Source organism: Mustela nigripes, chromosome 5 (genome assembly GCF_022355385.1).
Source record: "Mustela nigripes isolate SB6536 chromosome 5, MUSNIG.SB6536, whole genome shotgun sequence".
Taxonomy (NCBI): Eukaryota; Metazoa; Chordata; class Mammalia; order Carnivora; family Mustelidae; genus Mustela; species Mustela nigripes.
Genome location: NC_081561.1, coordinates 5,333,942 through 5,354,250, shown reverse-complemented (window position 1 = coordinate 5,354,250; position 20,309 = coordinate 5,333,942). Strand labels below are relative to the sequence as shown.

General features: G+C 47.2%; 1 protein-coding gene across 1 annotated transcript in view; it reads left to right on the top strand.

The window, feature by feature from the left end:
• LYRM4 (LYR motif containing 4) overlaps nucleotides 1-19,916 on the top strand; it is a 167,052-nt gene extending 147,136 nt beyond the window's left edge. The window contains exon 3 of the mRNA XM_059399382.1: nucleotides 19,485-19,916. Coding sequence (XP_059255365.1) covers nucleotides 19,485-19,553 — 69 coding nt within the window. The 3' untranslated portion in view covers nucleotides 19,554-19,916. The remainder of the gene's footprint in view (nucleotides 1-19,484) is intronic.
• The last annotated feature ends 393 nt before the right edge of the window (nucleotides 19,917-20,309 follow it).

Below are 20,309 nucleotides of genomic sequence, written 5' to 3'. Positions count from 1 at the left end.
CCTGTCCCACAGAGTCAGGATGGATGGGAGACTAAAGGGGAAGCATAGGGCATTCAGGCTTCCAAGTTCTCAGAGTCCCACTCTCTGGTACTGCTTACTAGAGAGATTTCAGATTCAGTTAGTCATGTAGTGAGAGCAGGGAACCTAATCAATATTTAGAACATAATCTGTAAGAAAAGCATATTTCAAGAACTTAGCTGACTTAGAAATAAAGACCCTTTAGAGCACAACCTCCCTCCCCCTCCATGGCCCAGGCCCCACCCCTGCCTTGCCGTCTCCCTGGTGCTACATCTCTTTGACTTGGCCTTTTGGAGGTTGCCTTGTGTTCTCACTTCTCCCTCCCTTCAGCGTGTCTAGTAAAGTAAAGAGGGACCGAGAGCTATATTTCACGTTTTCTACAATAAGATACGTTGAAGTTTAAAATGTTTGTTTTCAACAAAACCGTGAAATGAGGAATGGGAGGCTCGAAAATGGTCCCTGAAAGATGTCCACATCCTAATCCCTGCAACCTGTCAATCCCTGCATCAATCCCTCCTTTTATGGGAAAGGAGGCTTTGCAGATGTAATCGAGTTACTGATTTAAGATGAGGAGACCATATGTGGGTTTTTCACATGGGCCCTACTTGTAATCACTAATGTCTCTCTAAGAGGAAGGCAGAGGGAGGCTTGATTACTGAAGACAGGGAGATGTAATAACAGAGCAGAGACTGGAGTGATGTGTTTTAAAGACAGAGGATGGGGCCACAAGCCAAGGAATACAGATGGCCAATGGAAGCTGGAAAAGACAAGACAAAGAACCGGATTCTCCCCTAGAACCTCCGGAAGGAACCAGTCCTACAGACTCCTTGACTTTAGCCCACTGAAACTAACTGACCTCTGGCCTCCAGAATGTGTGTTGTTTTAAGCCCTACCAGTTTGCAGTAAATTGTTACAGCAGCAATTAATACATATGGTCACCCTTTGGAGAGCCCATAAGACCAGTGCCACTATCTCTTCTGTCCCCAGTCCCCAGGAAGGAATGGGATAGACACAGTCTTGAGACACACCACATACATACACGTGACCCTTGAGCTCCTGGGAGCATTGCTGGGGATGAGGACGGTTGAAGCTGGTTGGTCCCTCTAAGCCCTTAAAGATGATACCCATGTAGACATATTCTCTGCTAGTGCCCAAGAGAAGTCCCTTAGGGGGAATGAGGTCTTCATTGAGCGAGTACATATGTGAGCTGGACGTCAGAGGCTCTCGTGAGGCCATGCCAAGCTTTGAAAGGTGTGCAGGGCTCAGTGTGGCATGGGCTGTCTGAGAGAATTCCAGACATCCTCTCTGGGGGAGCATCTAAATCTGGAGAGATGGGGCCTCCCTCAGACGTGTAAGTAAAAAGCACGATGGACGAACATCATCTTCCCCCACATTAGTAGTTTACATCCAAAGCTGTGTCAGAACATCAAGTGTAGACAGAGAGAGGAAGACAGAAAATAGAGGGCCCATAAGACAAAGTCTCAAAACGGTTATGAGGAGGGAAGGGAGGGAGCATCATCTCCAAACACACTTGTGCGTGACAGCCAGTTTGTGAAAAGTGGCCTCTGAAATCTTGAGGTGTGATTTCTTTCCCTGAAAAGGGAAAGATGAAGGTGGCTCCTTTTTATCTGCTTTCAGTTAGCCGAGCGGCCTTGTAACTTTGACTTTCCCCAAGGAAGTGTGCTCAGCCGTGATCAAGCCTGACAGCTTAATTTAGCCCTTCGTGATGGGTGAGCTTAAGAAGTGACTTGTACCTACAAGACCACAAGGTGCCCTTATGTGGTAACTGAGTGACTGGGCAGGGGGCCTCCCGCACCCTCAGCTAGGACGGGGGGAGGCGTGGCAGCAGGCACCCTGCACCTGGAATATGAATGTGACCACGGGTCCTCATCATGTCCACAGGCTCTATGAAATATTTCTGTGCAGACAGCAAGAAATCTAAATTTCCACTTAATTTTTTTATTCCAACAGGAGTAGTGTTCATTTTGCAGAGGATCAACAACTTTAAGATAATCTTTTTTAAAGATTTTTGTATTTATTTATTCATGTGAGATAGATAGAGTGGGCATGAAAGAGAGCCAGTGAACGCGAGAGCAGCCGGGAGGGTCCGAGGGAGAGGGAGAAGCAGACTTGACTCGGGGCTCAAGCCCAGGACCCCGGGATCATCACCTGAGCCAAAAGCGGGCACTTAACCAGCTGAGCCACCCAGGCCCCTTAAGATATTATTTCTTGTTGCACACCCAGACTTCTCCTCAGCAAGGGTTGATCAGTCTTAACACCAAAAAAATGTAAATGGAAAATATAAATGTCAGTTTTCTGGTTTTAGTATTGTGCTACTTATAGTTAAACAAAAAGCTGCCTTTGGGAGAAGTAGGGTGAAGAGTACACAGGACCTCCCTGTACTACTTTTTGCAGCTCCCTGGGACTGTATATTTATTTCAAGATAAAAGGGGTTGAAGTGATAATATTTTAACACAACCTAATTTATGCTAGTATATTACTTATATATAAAATATATTTTACCACAATTTTTAAGCCCACTAAAAATAAGTAAATAGGTAGAACTTTTTTTTTAAAGAATGATATAGAGGCATACCTGGGTGACTCAGTCATTAAGCGTCTACCTTCGGCTCAGGTCATGATCCCAGGGTACTGGGATCAAGCCCCACATCAGGCTGAAGCCTGCTTCTACCTCTCCCACTCCCCCTGCTTTTCTGTTTCCTCTCTCTCTGTCTCTCTCTGTCAAATAAAAAAAAAGAAAAGGAAATCTTTAAAAAATAAAATAATAAATGATATAGACCAGCACTATTCTACAGAAGTATAATACAAACTATAAATGCAAGCTGCATATGTAATTTTAAATTTTCTAGCAGCCACATTCACAAGATTAAGAAGAACCTGGCAAAATTAATTTAATATATCTTCTTTAATTTGGTGTGTCTACAATATTGTCATTTCATCCTACAATACAAAAAAATAATGTTAATTTTTGCACTCTTTTTTCCTTATTGAAACCCAGTGTATATTTTATACTTCTAGAATATCTCAATTTGGACTAGCCATATTTCAGGCGCTAAACAGCTGTGAGGCTCATAGGCTAGCAGAAGTATAGACAGCATTTTTTTTTTTTAAGATTTTCATTTATTTATTTGACAGAGACAGAGATCAGAAGTAGGCAGAGAGGCAGGCAGAGAGAGAGAAGGAAGCAGGCTCCCTGCTGAGCAGAGTCCGATGTGGGGCTCAAGTCCAGGACTCTGAGATCATGACCTGAGCTGAAGGCAGAGGCTTTAACCCACTGAGCCACCCAGGCGACCCTATAGACAACACTTTTAACGTATCTTTACATATGTCTTTTTCAACACCTTTTAGTGTATATATTCAGATTTATATGCCATGCAATTCACCCTTCTGAAGTTTTTTAGTATATTCAGCATTACGTAAATATCCATCACCATAATCACTTTCAGAACATTTCAGCACCCCCAAAAAGGAACCCCACACCCACTGGGAGTCACCCCACAGTCTCTCCTACTCACGCACTTGACAACCACTGACCTACTTTCTGTCTCTGTGGATTTCCCTCTTCTGGATATTTCATATACAAGGAGTCAGATGATGTGTGGTTTCATGTCCAGCCTCTCTCACGTGGCATAATGTTTTCAGGAGTCATCTGTTGTAGCATGTGTCAGTGGTTCACCTGGCTAGATAATATTCCAGTTCATGGGGATGCCTGGGTGGCTCAGTTGCTTGGACGACTGCCTTCGGCTCAGGTCATGATCCCAGAGTCCAAGGATCGAGTCCCGCATCGGGCTCCCAGCTCCACGGGGAGTCTGCTTCTCTCTCTGACTTTCTCCTCGCTCATGCTCTCTCTCACTGTCTCTCTGTCAAATAAATAAATAAAATCTTAAATATATATATATATATATATATATATATTCCAGTTCATGGATCCGCTCTTTGGATATACAACATTTTGTCTGTCTGCTCATCATGGACACTGGGTTGTTTCCACCTTTTTGCAATTATGAATAGTTCTGCCATACACATTCTTGTACACCTTTCCACATGGACATTTGTTCTCATTTTTCATGAACATACACCCAGGAGTGGCATTACTACATAAAATCACTTTAACTTCAATTTTTATTAAATATGTATTTATATGAGAGAGAGAGAGAGAGAGAGCGCATGGTGGGGAGGGGCAGAGAGAGGATCTCAAGCAGACGCCACACTGAGTGCAAAGCCCGATGCAGGGCTTGATCCCAGGACCTTAGATTATGACCTGAGCCGAAATCAAGAGTCAGACTTGACCAACTGAGCCATCCAGGGGCTCCCCTGCTTAATTTTTTTATACATTTTCCTTGGCCATCTGCCTGTTGCTGACATTCTTCAAATAACTGAGCATTTACAGCAGCAACACTGTTAATCCCCTTGTGGCCTCAGAGGACTTGTCTCCGTTCCCCGCACGTTCTAATGACTTAGTGCTGGTGGCCCAGCTCTGTCAAGGTCACTACCAAATGGCTAAGGACATAAACAGCTTTTATCAACCTTCTTCTTTGTGTTCTCACAGTCCTGGGTAATCTTCCATCGTGCATTACAAGAGTGGGATATTCCTATCAAAAAAAATAAAAAATCTGAAAGGGTTAAATTTGTGGTAAACTCTATAGTAGATTCCTAAAGCTGCGTGCCAGGAACACCTCACTCTGAGACATTGGGTGGAAGGGGAAGGAGGAAGGTAACAAAATACTCTAAGAGAGGGGCTTGTTCAGGAGCCTGGGGGGCTCAGTCAGTTGAGCACCCAGCTCTGGATTTCGGCTCCGGTCATGATCTCAGGATCCTGGGTTCGAGCCCACATCAGGCTCCACACTCAGCAGGGTTCTGCTTGGCATTCTCTGCCTGTCTGTCTCCCTCTGCCCCTCCCCTCTAAGGTAAATTTAAAAATCTATAAACAAATAATTAATAAGTAAATAAAAGGGGGGCTCATCCCACTGGCTGGGCCGTGTCCTCGGGGCTGACTCCAGTGTGAGGGTCCCTTCACCTTGATGACAGAAATGGAGCCGCCATCGTACTCAAACCGAAAAGCAAATCAGAAGCCAATCCCAAGGAAAGCAGCTTACAGCAGGTCAAATTTGGGGCTCAGGGGTCAAAATGAATATCCACAGGAAAGCTTTTACCGCTGGGCGGTCCTTCAGGGCTTCCAGGTTCACTCTTCCTAGGGAACAGCTGACTGCTTCGGATGGTGACGTTTCTGTCGTTTAGATGAATGAAACTAGAAGGTCTCATTCCTAAACAGCACAAGGAGCACTCCCGAGGAGGGGCTGCCTGAGGAGAAATCCTTCCTCTGCCCGTCTCGGCTCCCACCGCTAGTCTCTTCCTCCTCCTCTGACAGGCCTTGACCTGAGACCTTGCCCAGGCACCTCCTGCTCCCAGGAGTCACTCATTTGTTCAGCAGAGACTCCTGAGCACTGGGGATGGCTCACGGGGATGCCGGCACCCAGACTGGTTCATGGGCTCAGACCCTGCCTGCATAGACCTGGGCTTCCATGTTCAGGCAACAAAATCAAGTGTTTGGCTCAACCCACTTGCTCCGAAGGCGGAGAAGAGTTGGTGGAGGCCCTAGAGCTCGGCCAGGGGTTGAAGATTCAGTAGGAGTGAAGAAACCAGTTTGCTATGCCAGCAACCTTGAGAAGATCAGAGAAGATTCTAGCAGCTGTGTGCACTGGACTGGGGGCGGGGGGGTAGGGGGCCAAGGGTCCCACCCTTTCTCCTCCCGTGGCTCTGCCAGCCGCACAGCAAGGACACAGAAGGTCTCCCACGGGGCATGTGATGAGGACTCGCTCCCAGCCTCTTCTGAAAGTGCGGCTTCCTCAGGGGGCAGGAAGGAAGCTAATGCACAGACAAAGCCCCTGACTTCGAGTAGCTCTCAGCCCCGCGTCAGAGCAAACACATAAACTGCGTAAAATATAAAGTCGGGACAGTGTGTCTGAGGCTGCAACAGGCAGAACAGAAGGCCCTGAGCCTACAGAGCACTTTTCCAAACATGGGCCGAGGCCTCAGCCCCGATCTGCTAAGTCAGTCTCTGGGGCTTGGCACAGAGCCCTCTGGCAAACTCCCAGGCACTGCAGTTACGGAAGCTCTGGCCAGAGGCTGTGAGCCTGCGTGGTGGGAGGAGCGGGGAGCCAGGCCTGGATGTGGGCAGGGAAGACCCCCCCCCGCACCCCCCCCCCCAAGCAGAGAAACCAATCTCAAGGCAATATGTATTCTTCCCTAAATGGCTGCCTTGGGGCAGTCGTGGTTATTTAAAGGGTATCTCCATGTCCCTGGACCGAGAGAATTCTCTGAGATCCTATCCGTGAGGGACCCACGTTTCTCAAGCCATACTTGCAGCCCAACGAGATGCACAGGGACCGAGGCAGAGGGGAGGAAAGAGCAGAAAAAAGAGGCAAAGATACATAACTCATCAAAGTAATAATATGTTTTCTAGGAAAAAAGTCTTCCCTCCAAAACGTTTGAGAAGGTGGGGGAGTTAAAGAGCCATAGCCGAGAACTGATTGTGTTTTCAGCTAGGCTACTGGGAGTGGGGCTGACCCCAGATCTGTTGAAACGCGCTGTTTACAAAACACAGTTGGGAAGGCTGTGTGTGTAGAACCGTGACTGGAGGGGGCAGGTGCTGTCCGGACTCTCTCGGTCAGTCGCGCCAAGTGCCAAATAGTACGTGCGTGACAGTGCAGACAGCAACTTTGTTTCGTGGGTAAACAGGACAAAAGGAGTTTGCAGAAATAAAAATAAAGGTGATTTTGAAGTAGTGGGACTTTCTATTTCTAATTCTATTTCTATTCCTTTAAATCTTGGTGTATTCTGCAAGAGTACAGTGTGGGTTTATTTATTTATTTATTTCTAATTTAAAGATTTTTTTCTATTTTAATTTTCTATTTTTTCTATTTCTCTTTTTAAATTTCTTTTTTTTTTTAAGATTTTATTTTATTTATTTGACAGAGAGAGAGAGACAGTGAGAGAAGGACACAAGCAGCAGGCAGAGGCAGAGGGAGAAGCAGGCTTCCTGCCGAGCAGGGATACGAATGTGGGGCTCCATCCCAGGACCCTGGGATCATGACCTGAGCCGAAGGCAGACATCTAATGACTGAGCCATCCAGACGCCCACTCTTTTTATATTTCTAATTAAAATTTCTAATTTAAAGGGTTTTTTTTTCTATTTCTAATTCTATTTCTATTCCTTTAAATCTCTGTGTATTCCGTGAGTACAGTGTGGTTTGTTCTTAATTTCTTTTTAATAGTGTTTTAAAAAAACAAACCACACTGTACTCACGAATACACTGAGATTTAAAGGAATAGGATTTAGGGGTGCCTGGGTGTCTCAGTAGGTTAAAGCCTCTGCCTTCAGCTCAGGTCACAATCCCAGGATCCTGGGATCGAGCCCCGCATCAGGCTCACTGCTCAGCAAGGAGCCTGCTTCCTCTTCTCTCTCTGCCTGCCTCTCTGCCTACCTGTGATCTCTGTCTGTCAAATAAATAGATAAAATCTTTTAAAAAAAACAAAAAAAAGGAAGAGAATTTAGAGCTTTGCTAAAACTCAGAGTATTGACCCTGTGATGTTGGATAAATTAGTTTGCCCCTTAGATCCTAGGCCTCTTTAAAACAGAGAGGTTGAGGGGCACCTGAGAGGTTCAGTTGATTAAATTTCTGCCTTCAGCTCATGTGAGGATCCCGGGACCCTGGAATCAAGCCCCACATGGGGCTCCCTGCTCAGTAGGGAGCCTGCTTCTCCTTCTCCCTCTGCCTCCCTCTCTGCCAACTTGTGCACTGTGTCTCTCAAGTAAATAAAATCTTTAAAAAATAAAAATAAAAAACAGATTACAGAGGATGGTGTCTGTTCTATGTACAAGGATCAGACAAGCCAGTAAAGTGTACAGATACCTTATGAACTAACTGTAAAGTGCTAGACAGAAATTAGTTGTTGCTGTAATAATTACACAGAGTATGAGGTTGTCACAGTCTGCCTGAAATGGCTGTAGTGTGATTTCACTGAAGCAAGTGAAGGTAAAGAAAAGGCTGAATGGCAGTGGCCTGATGGAAGAGAATGATCACAGGCTCTTTTTAAAATCAGCCACGGCACAAACTTGGGGCAGGCAGATTAATTTCCTTGCACTTTCCCCTTAGCAGTTGACGATGGACACCTTTAAAGGAAGTCCATATTGTTAAGAGAAAAGCCACCATTTATTTGCACGTGGTGTCTTCCCCTGCGGCCGTTTGCTCGGGGAGGCTGCTTCTGCAGCTGCAGGGAGCTGGTTGTCTCCTTCCCAGGGAGTCTGGGAGGGCACTGAAAGGGGGCAGGTGGACGGTGGTCTACCCAGATAGTCGCGCCTGCTGCAGCCTGCCCTGCTCTGTGGCAAGAGAAAGTGGAACCCGGGCAGGAGAGCTGTGTGTCCTGGCCATGACTGAATGCTGGCAGGGTGTCCGCAGCTCCCCATTCAATGGCCGGGTTCTCTCCCCCTGCCTGGGAGACAGACCACAGTGCACTTCCTGACTGCTGATTCCCTCGACAGATTCTTTCGAGACTGGTTATTTCCTCTACCAGCGCAGCATCTCTCTCTTGCAAGTGTCAGAAATCTGAACTGCCTGTCCCATCGTGGAGATCAGTAGTGGGCACAGCCACAGGAGTAAAGAAAAGATGCCCATCCTTGCCGTTGGCATTGGTGATGCTGCAATGCTGGCGTGTGTGCTTCTGTTGAAGAGTTGGTAGAGCCCTTCTGGGGGCAATTCTTGGCCTTCCGGGCTTTTAGTTGGAAAATACATTCAGCAACTGGGCTTCAGGGACAGTGTGGAGGCCGTGTCAGCTGATGGCAAGTTTCCCATGTCCTACTAGAGCCCTAAGGATCAGGGAGGTAGGCTTGGTAAGACAGAAACTCCCCCCCACCCCCCTTCTCATCAGACTCATGGTGTCATTTCAGGCTCTAGCTTCAGGCCTTCCCTTTCTCCCTTATCCACAATAACTTCCAGGAGCAAAACTGTTCAGCTGTGCTCACATCTCCCCTGCAGCATGCTAGAAAGAAACGGGAAAATATGAGCCTTGCGATCAAATGTGTTGATAAACGGCTAATTCTGGTGCTGTTTAAGGTTTAAAATCATTCCCGGAAGATTCCCAAGCCCTGGGAAAGTAAGCATGTTGCTGGTCATCTGCTTTAATGTCCCTGGACATGACGTAGCAGGTCCCCGTGGGGCTGGACGCAAAGGAAAGCAAGGCAGCTGTTTGAAAGGAAGGTCTGTGTCCTGACTGGTAAAGACGCTGAGCTTGACACAGGGCAAGTTGGAGGAAGAGAGTGGAGTTTGACTTGTTTGTTTCTCTTGTTTTACATCATTTCTTAGGGAGGGCAGCTGCCGCTGGCCATGGGGTTCTGTCAGAAGCTGCTGAGTGTGGAGTGCTGCACAGAAACTGTTCTGGCCAGCCTGGCTCTGTGAGGGGAGGGGGTGTTCATGGTCTCGTCTGGGGACACTGACTTCTGAACACCAGATGGCATCAAACTTACCCTGTTTTTTAGAAGAAGCCAGTAGGGCGCCTGGGTGGCTCTGTCATTAAACATCTGCCTTCGGCTCAGGTCATGATCCCAGGGTCCTGAGTTCGAGCCCCAAATGGGGCTCCCTGTTCAGCAGGGAGCCCGCTTCTGCTCTACCCTTCACCCTCCTTGTGCTCTCTCTTGCTTGCTCTCTCTTTCTCTCAAATAAATAAATAAAATCTTAAAAAAAAAAAAATATATATATATATATATATATATATATATATATATATATAATAAGCCAGTAAATGCACGCACGTCACAAGCCTGAATTTCAAAAAAGAATTAAAAGTGTACCTCCTGGTTCATACTGTAGAACTTTTTTCCGTGTCAAGAGCCTTTTCTTTGGCTCTATAGCCTTGACTTTGGATCTATCATGGAGACTGAGAATCTGTTCCAGTGGCAGGTGCCTCGGTGGTCTCCGAGAGCCTGCAAGCCCACAGAGTGAAGAATGTGTCAGATCAAACAGAGTAGTGTGGGCGGCCGTGCTCTGGGCCGTCTGACCCCTGTGGTGCTGTGAGCCATCTGAGGAGGGTGACAGAGACAAACCAAATGAAACACAGTCGATCTGCAAGTGTCTAGAAACAGTTGTCTAAAGTGGTAGGTAATCATGTAACTGAGTATTTCTTTCTCTCCTTTTTTTGCCACCCTGACCTTTCCAGTTATATTTGCTTAAAGCAAATGTAAAATCAGGATTAAGGGGTGCCTGGGTGGCTCAGTCAAGTAAGCATCAGACTCTTGATTTCAGGTCAGGGCAGGATCTCCGGGTTGTGAAATCGAGTCCCACATCGGCTCCACGCTGGGCATGCAGTCTGCTTACGATTCTCTCTCTCCATCTGCCCCTCCCCTCCCTCTCTCCTCCTCTCTCTAAGGAGGAAAAAAAAAAATAAAGTAAACTCAGAATTGAACCAAGCTGACCCTGAAAGAAGGTGTCCCTGAAGGGATAAAACAACTCCTGATGGTCCCAGTAACTTTGTCAGGGATCTTGCTCAAGCACGTTGGTAAGCATCTGGTCAGGAGCTTGCTGGTCCCAGCACCGGCCTGGGAATCGCCAGTCAAGGTAGTTGTGTCACCTTGTAACTAATTAGAGCAGTGACGGGACTCTGATCTTGCTGCCATCTCTTCTTGCTGAAGCACTGAGTTGAGGGGCTGGGGTGCAGCGAGCGGAGTGCAGGAAGGCCAGCGTCTCTGGCGCTTTGCCTGGGCCCTTGTCACCATCCCCAGGAAGAGCCATTCTGACGTGATGTTTGGGTCCTGAGTTCCGCCCCGTTCCAAGAAGGGCTCGGTGACCTAGTCGCAGTGCCGCTAACCTTCGTGCTTGCCATGGGCTGCTTTCATCTCACAGAGCCTATTATGCAATGCTTCACTGTGGCCTCCGGGAGGAGGGGTGGCTGACAGACCGTTTGTATCCAGTGTCCCCACGGGGCCAGCTGTGCCTTGGGCACGGGGAGCAAGAATATCCCCATAGAGTGGGAAGACAGCTAGTACCTCTCTCCTGTTTTATAAGTGTTTGCCTGAGCAGTGGTCCAGACTAGCAGGTAGAAATCATGCACCAGCCCCCAGCAGCTCTAAAGAACAGGTGTGGGAGGCTTCCCTGGCCTTCATCAGCCTTGTGCCATCCCAGAGCAACAAAGACATCTCCCTCCCCCAACCTGGTCTTGTCGTCCATGGCCTTCTGGAAGGGCTGTGCCCAAAGAGCGCCAGGCGGGTAAATATCAACCCTGGTTTTTTGTTTGTTTTCTGGAAAAATATTCATCCACTGGGGTGAAAAAAACTGATTATTTTTAAATATGAATAATAAATGCTGAGCCTGAATGCCGTTATGTTTGTGCCCCTTCCTCACTCAGGGCTGCCAGTCAGATGCAAGAGAACGGTGACCTGCCTAGACCCCCGCCCCCACCTCCCTAAAGAGAAACTCCATGAGTGGGGCCGGGCCATGTGTATCCTTGGAAGCTGCCCCTGTCTTGTTAGGAACCACTGCCTTACATGTATATTTGTTCAAAAGGGCCGCATTCCTGCAGAAGGGACAGTGTGCTGGTAGAAATCACTTCAGACCCTTTGAGGCCACAGTTTTCTGAGACCCATTACAATTGTTTGATTTTCTTTACTCTGATGGCCTGGGATTTGAAAGAAAAAGGCTGTCTCTTGGTGGGCTTTTTAAAAAACGTTCAACAGAACATCAGACATGCAGGAAAACAACGGAATGGCCTAGAAATCTGACAATGGTGGACAAGAGATAGGGCAACCATATAATTCATCATCACAAAGGGGAACCCTTGAGACTGAAAGAAAGCTCTATTAATAATCACACTGGAACAATGGGGTAAGCCAGGCATCTGGTCACACTGATGAGAGGACACAGCCCTGCATCTAGGGTGTCTCTTGTCCCTACTAGTGAGGAGGAAGCACACTTAGTATTAATTGTGACGTGGGATTTAGAGAAGATAGGAATTTGTTCACCGCTCTGCTAGGAATGTCACAGAGAAAATAAGAAGTCAGGTCCTCACCACCACCGTCCATATTAGGAATACCCACCCAGTATCTAAAATTCAAGGCTCACAGAGTTGAATGGAGATGGAGCATATGTGGAGAGAGGAAACACAAGAAGATTCCACTCTGGATTCTTTGGACTGGACTTCTTTCTCTGCTGTACACCTAATTGTGGACTGACTTCTCAAAGATCTACATTGGCCATTTCAGGCATTCTTCTATTTCATAAAATGATGGCAAATTCAAACGTAATAATATTATGTTACTATATGTAAAACATTTTGAAAAACAACATAGGCTACGAAATTCTAGAAAGAAAAAGAGCATATGCATCAAGAGTGATATTTTAGAGGAAAACCAAATTCATAACATTTAGATTTTACCTCTTACTGCTAAATAGAAGAATTATATATAATTTCATATATCCCTATTTCAGTTTGCCTCTTTTAAAACTTATTAGGAAACCAAGTATGATAAAAGTGGTTGTTACAGCAACTGTTCTACTCAGGCTAGGCTGTGACAGTGACCCTCCACACTGGGATATCATTGGGAGAATCGCATTGGCAACATGGGAAACTGCCTGGCATCATTATAAGCCAGAGGAGGGGCACAGATGTCCTGCCGACCTTCCATGGGACAAGCGGACAGTAGACCAAAAGCTGAAATTCTGCTATCAAAGATTCACTTACATTGGTGGTGTATAGGTTTTGGGGGGACCTTCCAAAGTCCCTATCAAATGTAAACTACCTTAGGAAATTAAAAAGATGTCTCTCAACTGGGTGTCGGGAGGCACTCAAAGGCATGGAGTATATAAAGTGCATCTTCCCAAAGGGCCAGAGTTACTTGACATTTTTATAAAATAAGATAAATATATTATGGAACGGAATATACTATTTATGTGAAGATCAATAGGAGACTTCAAAGAAATGTTCTAGTTACCACATCCTCTTCAAGCTAAGTCCCAAACCCCCATGAGTATAATTTTGTGTATTAACTACCTCTATTCGGCCAGATCTGGTTTCTAACTCTTATTCTGCTCATTTCTCTCTCCTTGGGCCAGTGCCAAGTGTTTCAGCTTTATCTCAAAAATGCTTTAGTATCTTCCTCATCAAAATACTTTTTCTTATCTTTGACTTTGTACTCATTCAAATAATCTTGAAAGTTGTTTCCTCAAATATCTCAAAAAAAAAAAAAAACATTGGGACTTTCATTATCGTGTTAACATAGACTAATTTAGCAAAAGATTGACATTTTTATATGATTCAGTCTTTCCATGAACATGGTATATCTTATTTCATCCAAACTCTTATATTTTTAAGCTTTATCGTTTTCTCTCTTAAAGCTTTACACATTCTTTTTAAGGTTATGTCTAGGTGTGTTGTTTTTGTTGTTGATGTGACTCTTGTTACTTTCTTTTCTCATCATATTTTCGGTGTCATCCACTGAGATGCTGGCTTCTCATATGTGAAATGAAGGGCACGCCCATCTGAGCAATTACACTCCTTCCAAATGCAGAAATCCAAAGATGGGGTTTGCCTGTAGAAAGCCTATAAATTGATGATGATAATGGTATCTTCCTCATACAGTTGTTGTGTGATAGAAAGAATTAAATAATTCTAATTAATTGATTTAATTAATTAAATGCTTAGAACAGTGCGTGGTACACAGTAAATGCTCATTAAATGTGACTGCCTTTCATCATCATTACCATTGTAGTTTTTTAGTAGTAATAGCATTATCATTATTGGTCGTAGTGGTATGGTTACTACAATGCCAGAGGCAGGATTTGTCACTGTCCTCAGTGGACAGGGGACTATCCCTGCCTGGATGGTTTTACCATCTTTAGAGAGGACAGAGAGCAGGGACAGTCCCTCCCTAGGCTTCTCCGGGAGAGTCAGTTGTCAGCATCTCTCCCATAACTTTTCAGTGCCCAGGGCAACCTCCTGATACTAGACCACTGGTAAGCATCATGGGCCTACTGGACAGGGGGTAGGCCCAGAGCAGAGATGAAGAGGGTCCTTCAGTCCTCAAGTCTAGCCCAGGAAGCTCAAGTTCAAAGCCAGGAGGTGGTGTCAGACATCCCTGACATCCTCTCCACAGTGTGGGTATGTTTCACCATTACAGACTCATAGACACTTACAACCAGAGAGTGAGGAGGCTTCAAGATCTTTGAGGTCAGGATCTGACACCCTGTAGTGCTCCTCCCGGCAGCAGACTGGCAATGCACAGGGCCATGTATATCAGTAACAGTGAACGAGACCTGACCACATGCCCACTACTGTTCTTAGTTAATCCTCTCAGCAACATGAAGACAGCAAATGTAATTGAGCCCCAGGAAGTATCTGGGGCAATTGGTACATTTTCTTCAAGTCTCCTATTGCATTGGATGCTCCTAACAATGGCGTGAAACAGGCAGGAAGTAGCCAAGGCTCTTCCACTCCTGGTGATGGAGCCCAGCTCCTCTGGGTCCAAGTCAGATTGAGACGCGTTGCACGGCACATTGTGGCAGCTGAGTGACCAATGGAGACCTGAGACGTTGCACTAAATTTTCTTTTCTTGGATCCTCCTTCCTCCCCAGCAGGTTATTTGTCTAATGAGTCTCCAAGCTCATAAGTGTTTCTAGGCCAGCCTGCCAGCCCATCTACTTGCAGTTGAATAAGCTGTGTATTTTTCTAATGGACTCTAATGCCAATTCCTGAAGTTTATAGAATAAAAGTGTGATCAGCTTTAATGACCAACTTATGCATGGTAATAGTCGGATGTGGCTAGCTAAGCCCCTTGGGGCTTCTGGAAGGGCTGTAAATTGAAGGCAGTAACTGGACTTCCTCGCTTCATTGACCAGCTCCTCTCACCTCCAGCATAGGAGCAACATGCTCTGTCATTAGCACCGCGGCATCCGTCCCTGGCTGTCCCTTCCCTGTGTGTGCTGACACATTTTATAGCCAAAATAAATGCAACAGCACTGTTGCACAAACATTTATTGCCTCGCCTCTGTAGCTCTCGTTGAGATAACTTTTTTAATATTTCCTCCCTGGGTGAACTGAATATTTCTCTTCCCTCTTCTGTAATTGCTCTGGGTTAATCCCTTATAGGCCTGGATTACAGCTTTAAACTTTCTGCTGGGCCAAATTTTGATCATTTGATTTTCCTTAACAGCGAGTGAGCATTCTTGTTACAATAAAATGGTCCTGTGGCTACTTCTGTTGAATTGCCTTAATCAGTTCCGTAATTCCACTAGCAGCTCCCCACCAAAGCACTGCGTTAATTACGTACAGATCTAGGTTTTAGAACTAGTGGACAATAGAGCCTTGGTTATAACTGGGAATGCTCGACACTGGCATTTTTAGTTACCAGGTTCTTACTGAGCACTTTCTGTGTGCCTAGCACTGTCCCAGACTATGCTGTGAAAGCAGCTACGTCAGAACAAGTAGGACATGAGTCCGCCTTTCTCCCCAGCAGCCACTGGGCCTCACGCAGAGGAACCCATCCAGGCACAGAGGCTCCCAGGAGAGAGCCAGAGAGCCCCTTCTGCGGGAGGGGGGGGCGGGGGGGGGCAGGGAGGCTTCAGCCATTAACTCAAAGGGTGGATAGGCTTTTTGAAGGGTTTTTTGGTTTTTGGTGGGTTTTTTCAGTTTTTTTTTTTTTTTAATTTTTTTACTTAAATTCGGTTCGTTAAAACATAGTGTAGTATTAGTTTCAGAGGCAGTTTAGAGACTCATCAGTTGCGTACAACCCCAGTGCGCTTCACATCGCGTGCCCTCCTTCGTGCCCTCCTTCGTGCCCTCCTTCGTGCCCTCCTTCGTGCCCATCCCCCAGTTACCCCACCCCACCCACCTCCCCTCCAGCAACCCTCAGTTCGTTTCCTAGAGTTAAAAGTCTCTTCTGGTTTGCCTCCCTCTCTGTTTCCGTCTTGGTTTATTTTTCTGAAGGTTTGTTTTGAATGACGCTCCTACAACCTGAGTTCTTTGGATCGCCTCTCACCCTTCAGTCGTCAGTTTTCTTTGGAGCCTTTTACATGGAGCTGCTTGCAAACTAGTCACCCCATACCATATCTGCATTTCTTTCAAGAGAGCACCCATCCCCTCAAAGCTTCCATCCTTTAGATCGGTGGACGAGGAGGACCACTACTATGTTCACGCTGTCCCTGGAAGCCTAGGAGCACAGGGGAAAAAGGCCGCACAACAAGAGAACCCTGTGTCCTTGTTGTAGCCCATCCGTCAAGAAGGTGGCTGTTCACACAGTGTTCACAAAGTGAACTGAGTGGGAGGAGACGTGTTTATTCTGCGGTGTGGTAAAAATGCTGCTGGATCTTCAAACAGCCCACCAAGGAGACCACCTTTTCTTCCAGGGCATCAGAACACATGGCTCGACTCTGGGCCACTCGGGGGCCACCCAGCTGCTCTGAGAGGTGTCAGAGATGGGTCCTGGCCCAGTAAGTCATCAGAGAGGCTGAGATGTGGAAGGAGCCCACCTTGCTCCACCTCTGTCCGCATGAACTCCTTCTCCGTCCCCACCTTCTCCCCCTCCCAGAGCATGACCGCCTCCCAAGGCAGCCGATTCCATTTTTTGCCAACTGTGTGAAAGAGTTCTTCCTTAGGCCGTATCATAACTTCTGCCTGCCACTAGAGCCCTGAGAAAACCCTGATAAACTCGTGGAACATGGTATTGTCAACACTTCTAAGAGGGGCTCCTGATAAACTCTCCCCACCTCCATGAAATATAAACCAAGTTCCCAGGTAAATGAATCATTTGAGCTGTTACATAAAATTATTTTTTAAAGATTTTATTTATTTATTTGACAGAGAGAGATCACAAGTAGGCAGAGAAGCAGACGGGGGGGCGGGGGGGGAAGCAGGCCCCCTGCTGAGCAGAGAGCCCGAGGTCGGACTTGATCCCAGGACCCTGGGATCATGACCTCCTGGGATCAAGACCTCAGATGAAGGCAGAGGTTTATCCCACTGAGCCACCCAGGCGCCCAAGCTGTTACATGAAATTATTTTTATTAACCTAGACCTCCTCCCCAAACATAATAATTCTGTTTTTCCTTTTACAATAATTGGTATTTTAGCCTTTTTTCTAAAAAGCAATGATGGTGGGCCCACTTGTCTGTTGAGGTTAGCATCTGAAAGTAAAACCACATAATACCCAGAGTATCGAATACTGCTTCTCGGCCCCCTCTCTGGAGTAGGGTGCATCTGGCTCCCGCTCATCCCACAGCTACTCCAGGTCATCAAGAAGGGAGGCCAGGCTGAGCCTCTGTGCTCCACTCCTCATGAAACCGCGTCTAGCTAGTCTCAACCCTCAAGATGGTTTATGACTATGTTATGCAGATCGTGCTCCGCGGAATCCCAGACCTGCCCTTCCCGCTTGCATCTGAAGCCATGTGTGTTCTTTATATGGACAGGAGGAGGGGAGGCTGAGACATGGGAGCAGAGCTCATCACTGACTTCTCTTGGTACTGGTGCAGAACACTCATTCCCCACCATCACCACCCCCTTTTCTCTTTTATCAAATTAAGGAATTCACTTGCAATGAAAGTAATCTATTCAATCATCCTCATGCCCTTAAATCTCCACTCTGTTCTTCGGCTTTCTTTGTCCATCATTGGGTGGCTCTGACCTCTTCCTTCACTTTCTCCTGGTATCCCCGTGATGCCCTGAGTTACTAGAGCCCCCGGGCCATTGGGACACCTCTATACAGGTGCGCGCCAGAAGACGTCACCAGCAGCATGGGAGGATGGGAATATTGAGGCGGTCTCTCGGAGTGTCGCTGGTGAGAGAGCACCACTGTTCCTTACTAGTGTCAAAATCTTCCCCTGTCATGGGCCGTCATTTTAAAATAGAGTATTAACCGTAAAAAAGGATGAGATCTCACCATTCACAACGACAGGGATGGACGTAGAGGGTTAGATGAGAAGGACAGACAGATACCAAATGACTTCACTTGTATGGGAAACCTCAAGACCAAAACAAATGAATAAACAAAAAGCATAATCAGACCTATAAATACAGAGAACAAGCAGATGGTTGCTGGTCGGGGGTGGGGATAGGCAGGATGGGGGAAGAAGAGCAGGAGGTACAGGCTTCCAGTTGATGGAGGGACTAAGTTATGGGGATAAAAGGTACAGCGGAGAACATAGAGTTGTGAGGTGACAGATGGCAGCTACACTTGTGATCTAGAGCTCGATCTAGCAGAAGATCTAGAGAAGCTGAATCATTATATTGTACACCTGCAACAGTGTACCAGGATGTGTCAACTATATGCAAATAAAGAAATAATAGATGGGGCGCCCGGGTAGCTCAGTGGGTTAAGTGTCTGAATCTTGTTCTTAGGTCAGGATCTCAAGTCCTGGGATCAAGCCCCACATCAGAATTCGAGCTCACTGGGGAGTCTGAGGATCCTCTCTCTCTCCCCATCTGCCCCTCCCTCTCTCCCACTTGGATGCATTCTCTCTTTCAAGTAAACCTCTTTTTAAAATAGAATAGAATATTAAAACAAGATGGGAAGACCACATGAGGGTCCTGATTCTGACCCCTGGCCACTCTGGTAGCTGCTGCGGCCATTGAGAGGTTCCCTCGTGTACTGAGAGAGCAAAGACCCCTAATTACCCATAGATAGCGACCACCTGCTCTGAAGTCCTTCCCGCCACACCAGTTGTACCAGGTTCTAAGAAAGTATCACTTAGGAAATGCTTTTGGAGAAAACTCGTGAAGACCCTTTGTTCCCAAGGAAGGACCAGTCATTTGCGGCGGCCCCAGTCATGGCTACAGCATCCACCTGGGACAGTGGGAACATCTGGGCACGAGCAGAAACACTCCGTGTAAGAGGACACTTAGGAAAGGGTAGGAAAGTCAAGAGGCAAGAGGTGAGAGAAGCCAGACCACGGTCCTCAGCCCCACTTGGACCAGATAGGCAGCCATATTGCTTCCAGTGCTCTTAATGGAACCCACGTTCTAGCCCAACACAGGCAAGACCCGTTTCTGCTTTATGCTGAAGGCTCTCCAAACGGGAGAACCAGTTCTAAAGGATGGGATTGTGTTTGGGGAGGAGCTGCTGTGCACACGTCCAGGTGGCTCTCCCTCCAGCCAGCAGCCAAGGAGCCTGTTGGATGTGTTGGATGGTCTCAGCCGGCTCAGGACAGCCCAAGGAACCAAGGCTGTGCCTGCTAGTGCCATTTCAAAGGCCAGAAAAGAATGAGTGTGGATCGCGAACTTGTTCTCACAGTGAAGGAAGTAGCATTTGGAGGGTGTGGGGAATTCGCAAAGGCCAACCCCATGACTGCACTTGGCCCCACGATGCAGTTCCCCACAAGGAACAGCCCTGTGATGGCAGATGTTGGCATTTAAAGGTTAGCAATGCTCTTTTTGATCTTTGCAGCTAATGGAGTCTTTTTCTTTGCCTTCAGGTCCTCATCGGCCAAATGTATTCGACTGACAAGCTTATCATTGAGAATCAAGAGAAGCCTCGGACCTAGGGAGCCGGGACCAGCCACCACCGGCAGCCGTGGACCAGCTTCAGCATCCATGCTGCGCTTGGGGCGGGGTCTCCCCCAGACCACAGGTGGCCTCTTCCATCAGCTTAGAATAGCCTCTTGCTCGGCCTGCCCAGTAGGAGCTGATAAACTGAGGCCAGTTTCCATCCTTCTGCAGCCCTAGTGAGAAAGGGTGGCGGGGTCTCCTTGATTCAAGCGAGGAGCTGGAGCTCACTCCGAATAATGCTGTGTATTCTTGTGTCTGCTCTCCGCCCCAGCCCTCTTTTGTATCATCACCGCCCATGTAGAGCCCCTCCGCCCTCTGCATCTTCGTTGACAATAAACAGAATTGTTTATGCCTTCTTATGCCAGATGCGCTCCCGATGATGAACGCGCCTTCGTTTCCTGCTGACGGCAGGACCTGCAGAGGGCCGTGGGGACCCAGAGGGAGGCTCCCTTTGTGGGGGCAAGTCGAGGCACCCAAGATTTGGAGGGCGGCAGGGAGTAGGGCAACACCAAAGAGTAGAGGGTGCATCCCGCAATTTATACCTGGGCCCAGTGCAGCCACAGAGGGGCCCGCCCGCAGCTCCCCACCTGGAGACAGGATGCTAGCGGCCCTGCTGAATGTGGTCTGAGGATGGGCACCAGCAGCCCCGCCTGGGAGCTCGTTGGAAATGCAGAATCTTGGGCTTCGCCCCAAATGCTTTGAATTTGAGTCTAACACATCCGGGTGCCCCCAGCCCAAGCTGAGGTTGGGGA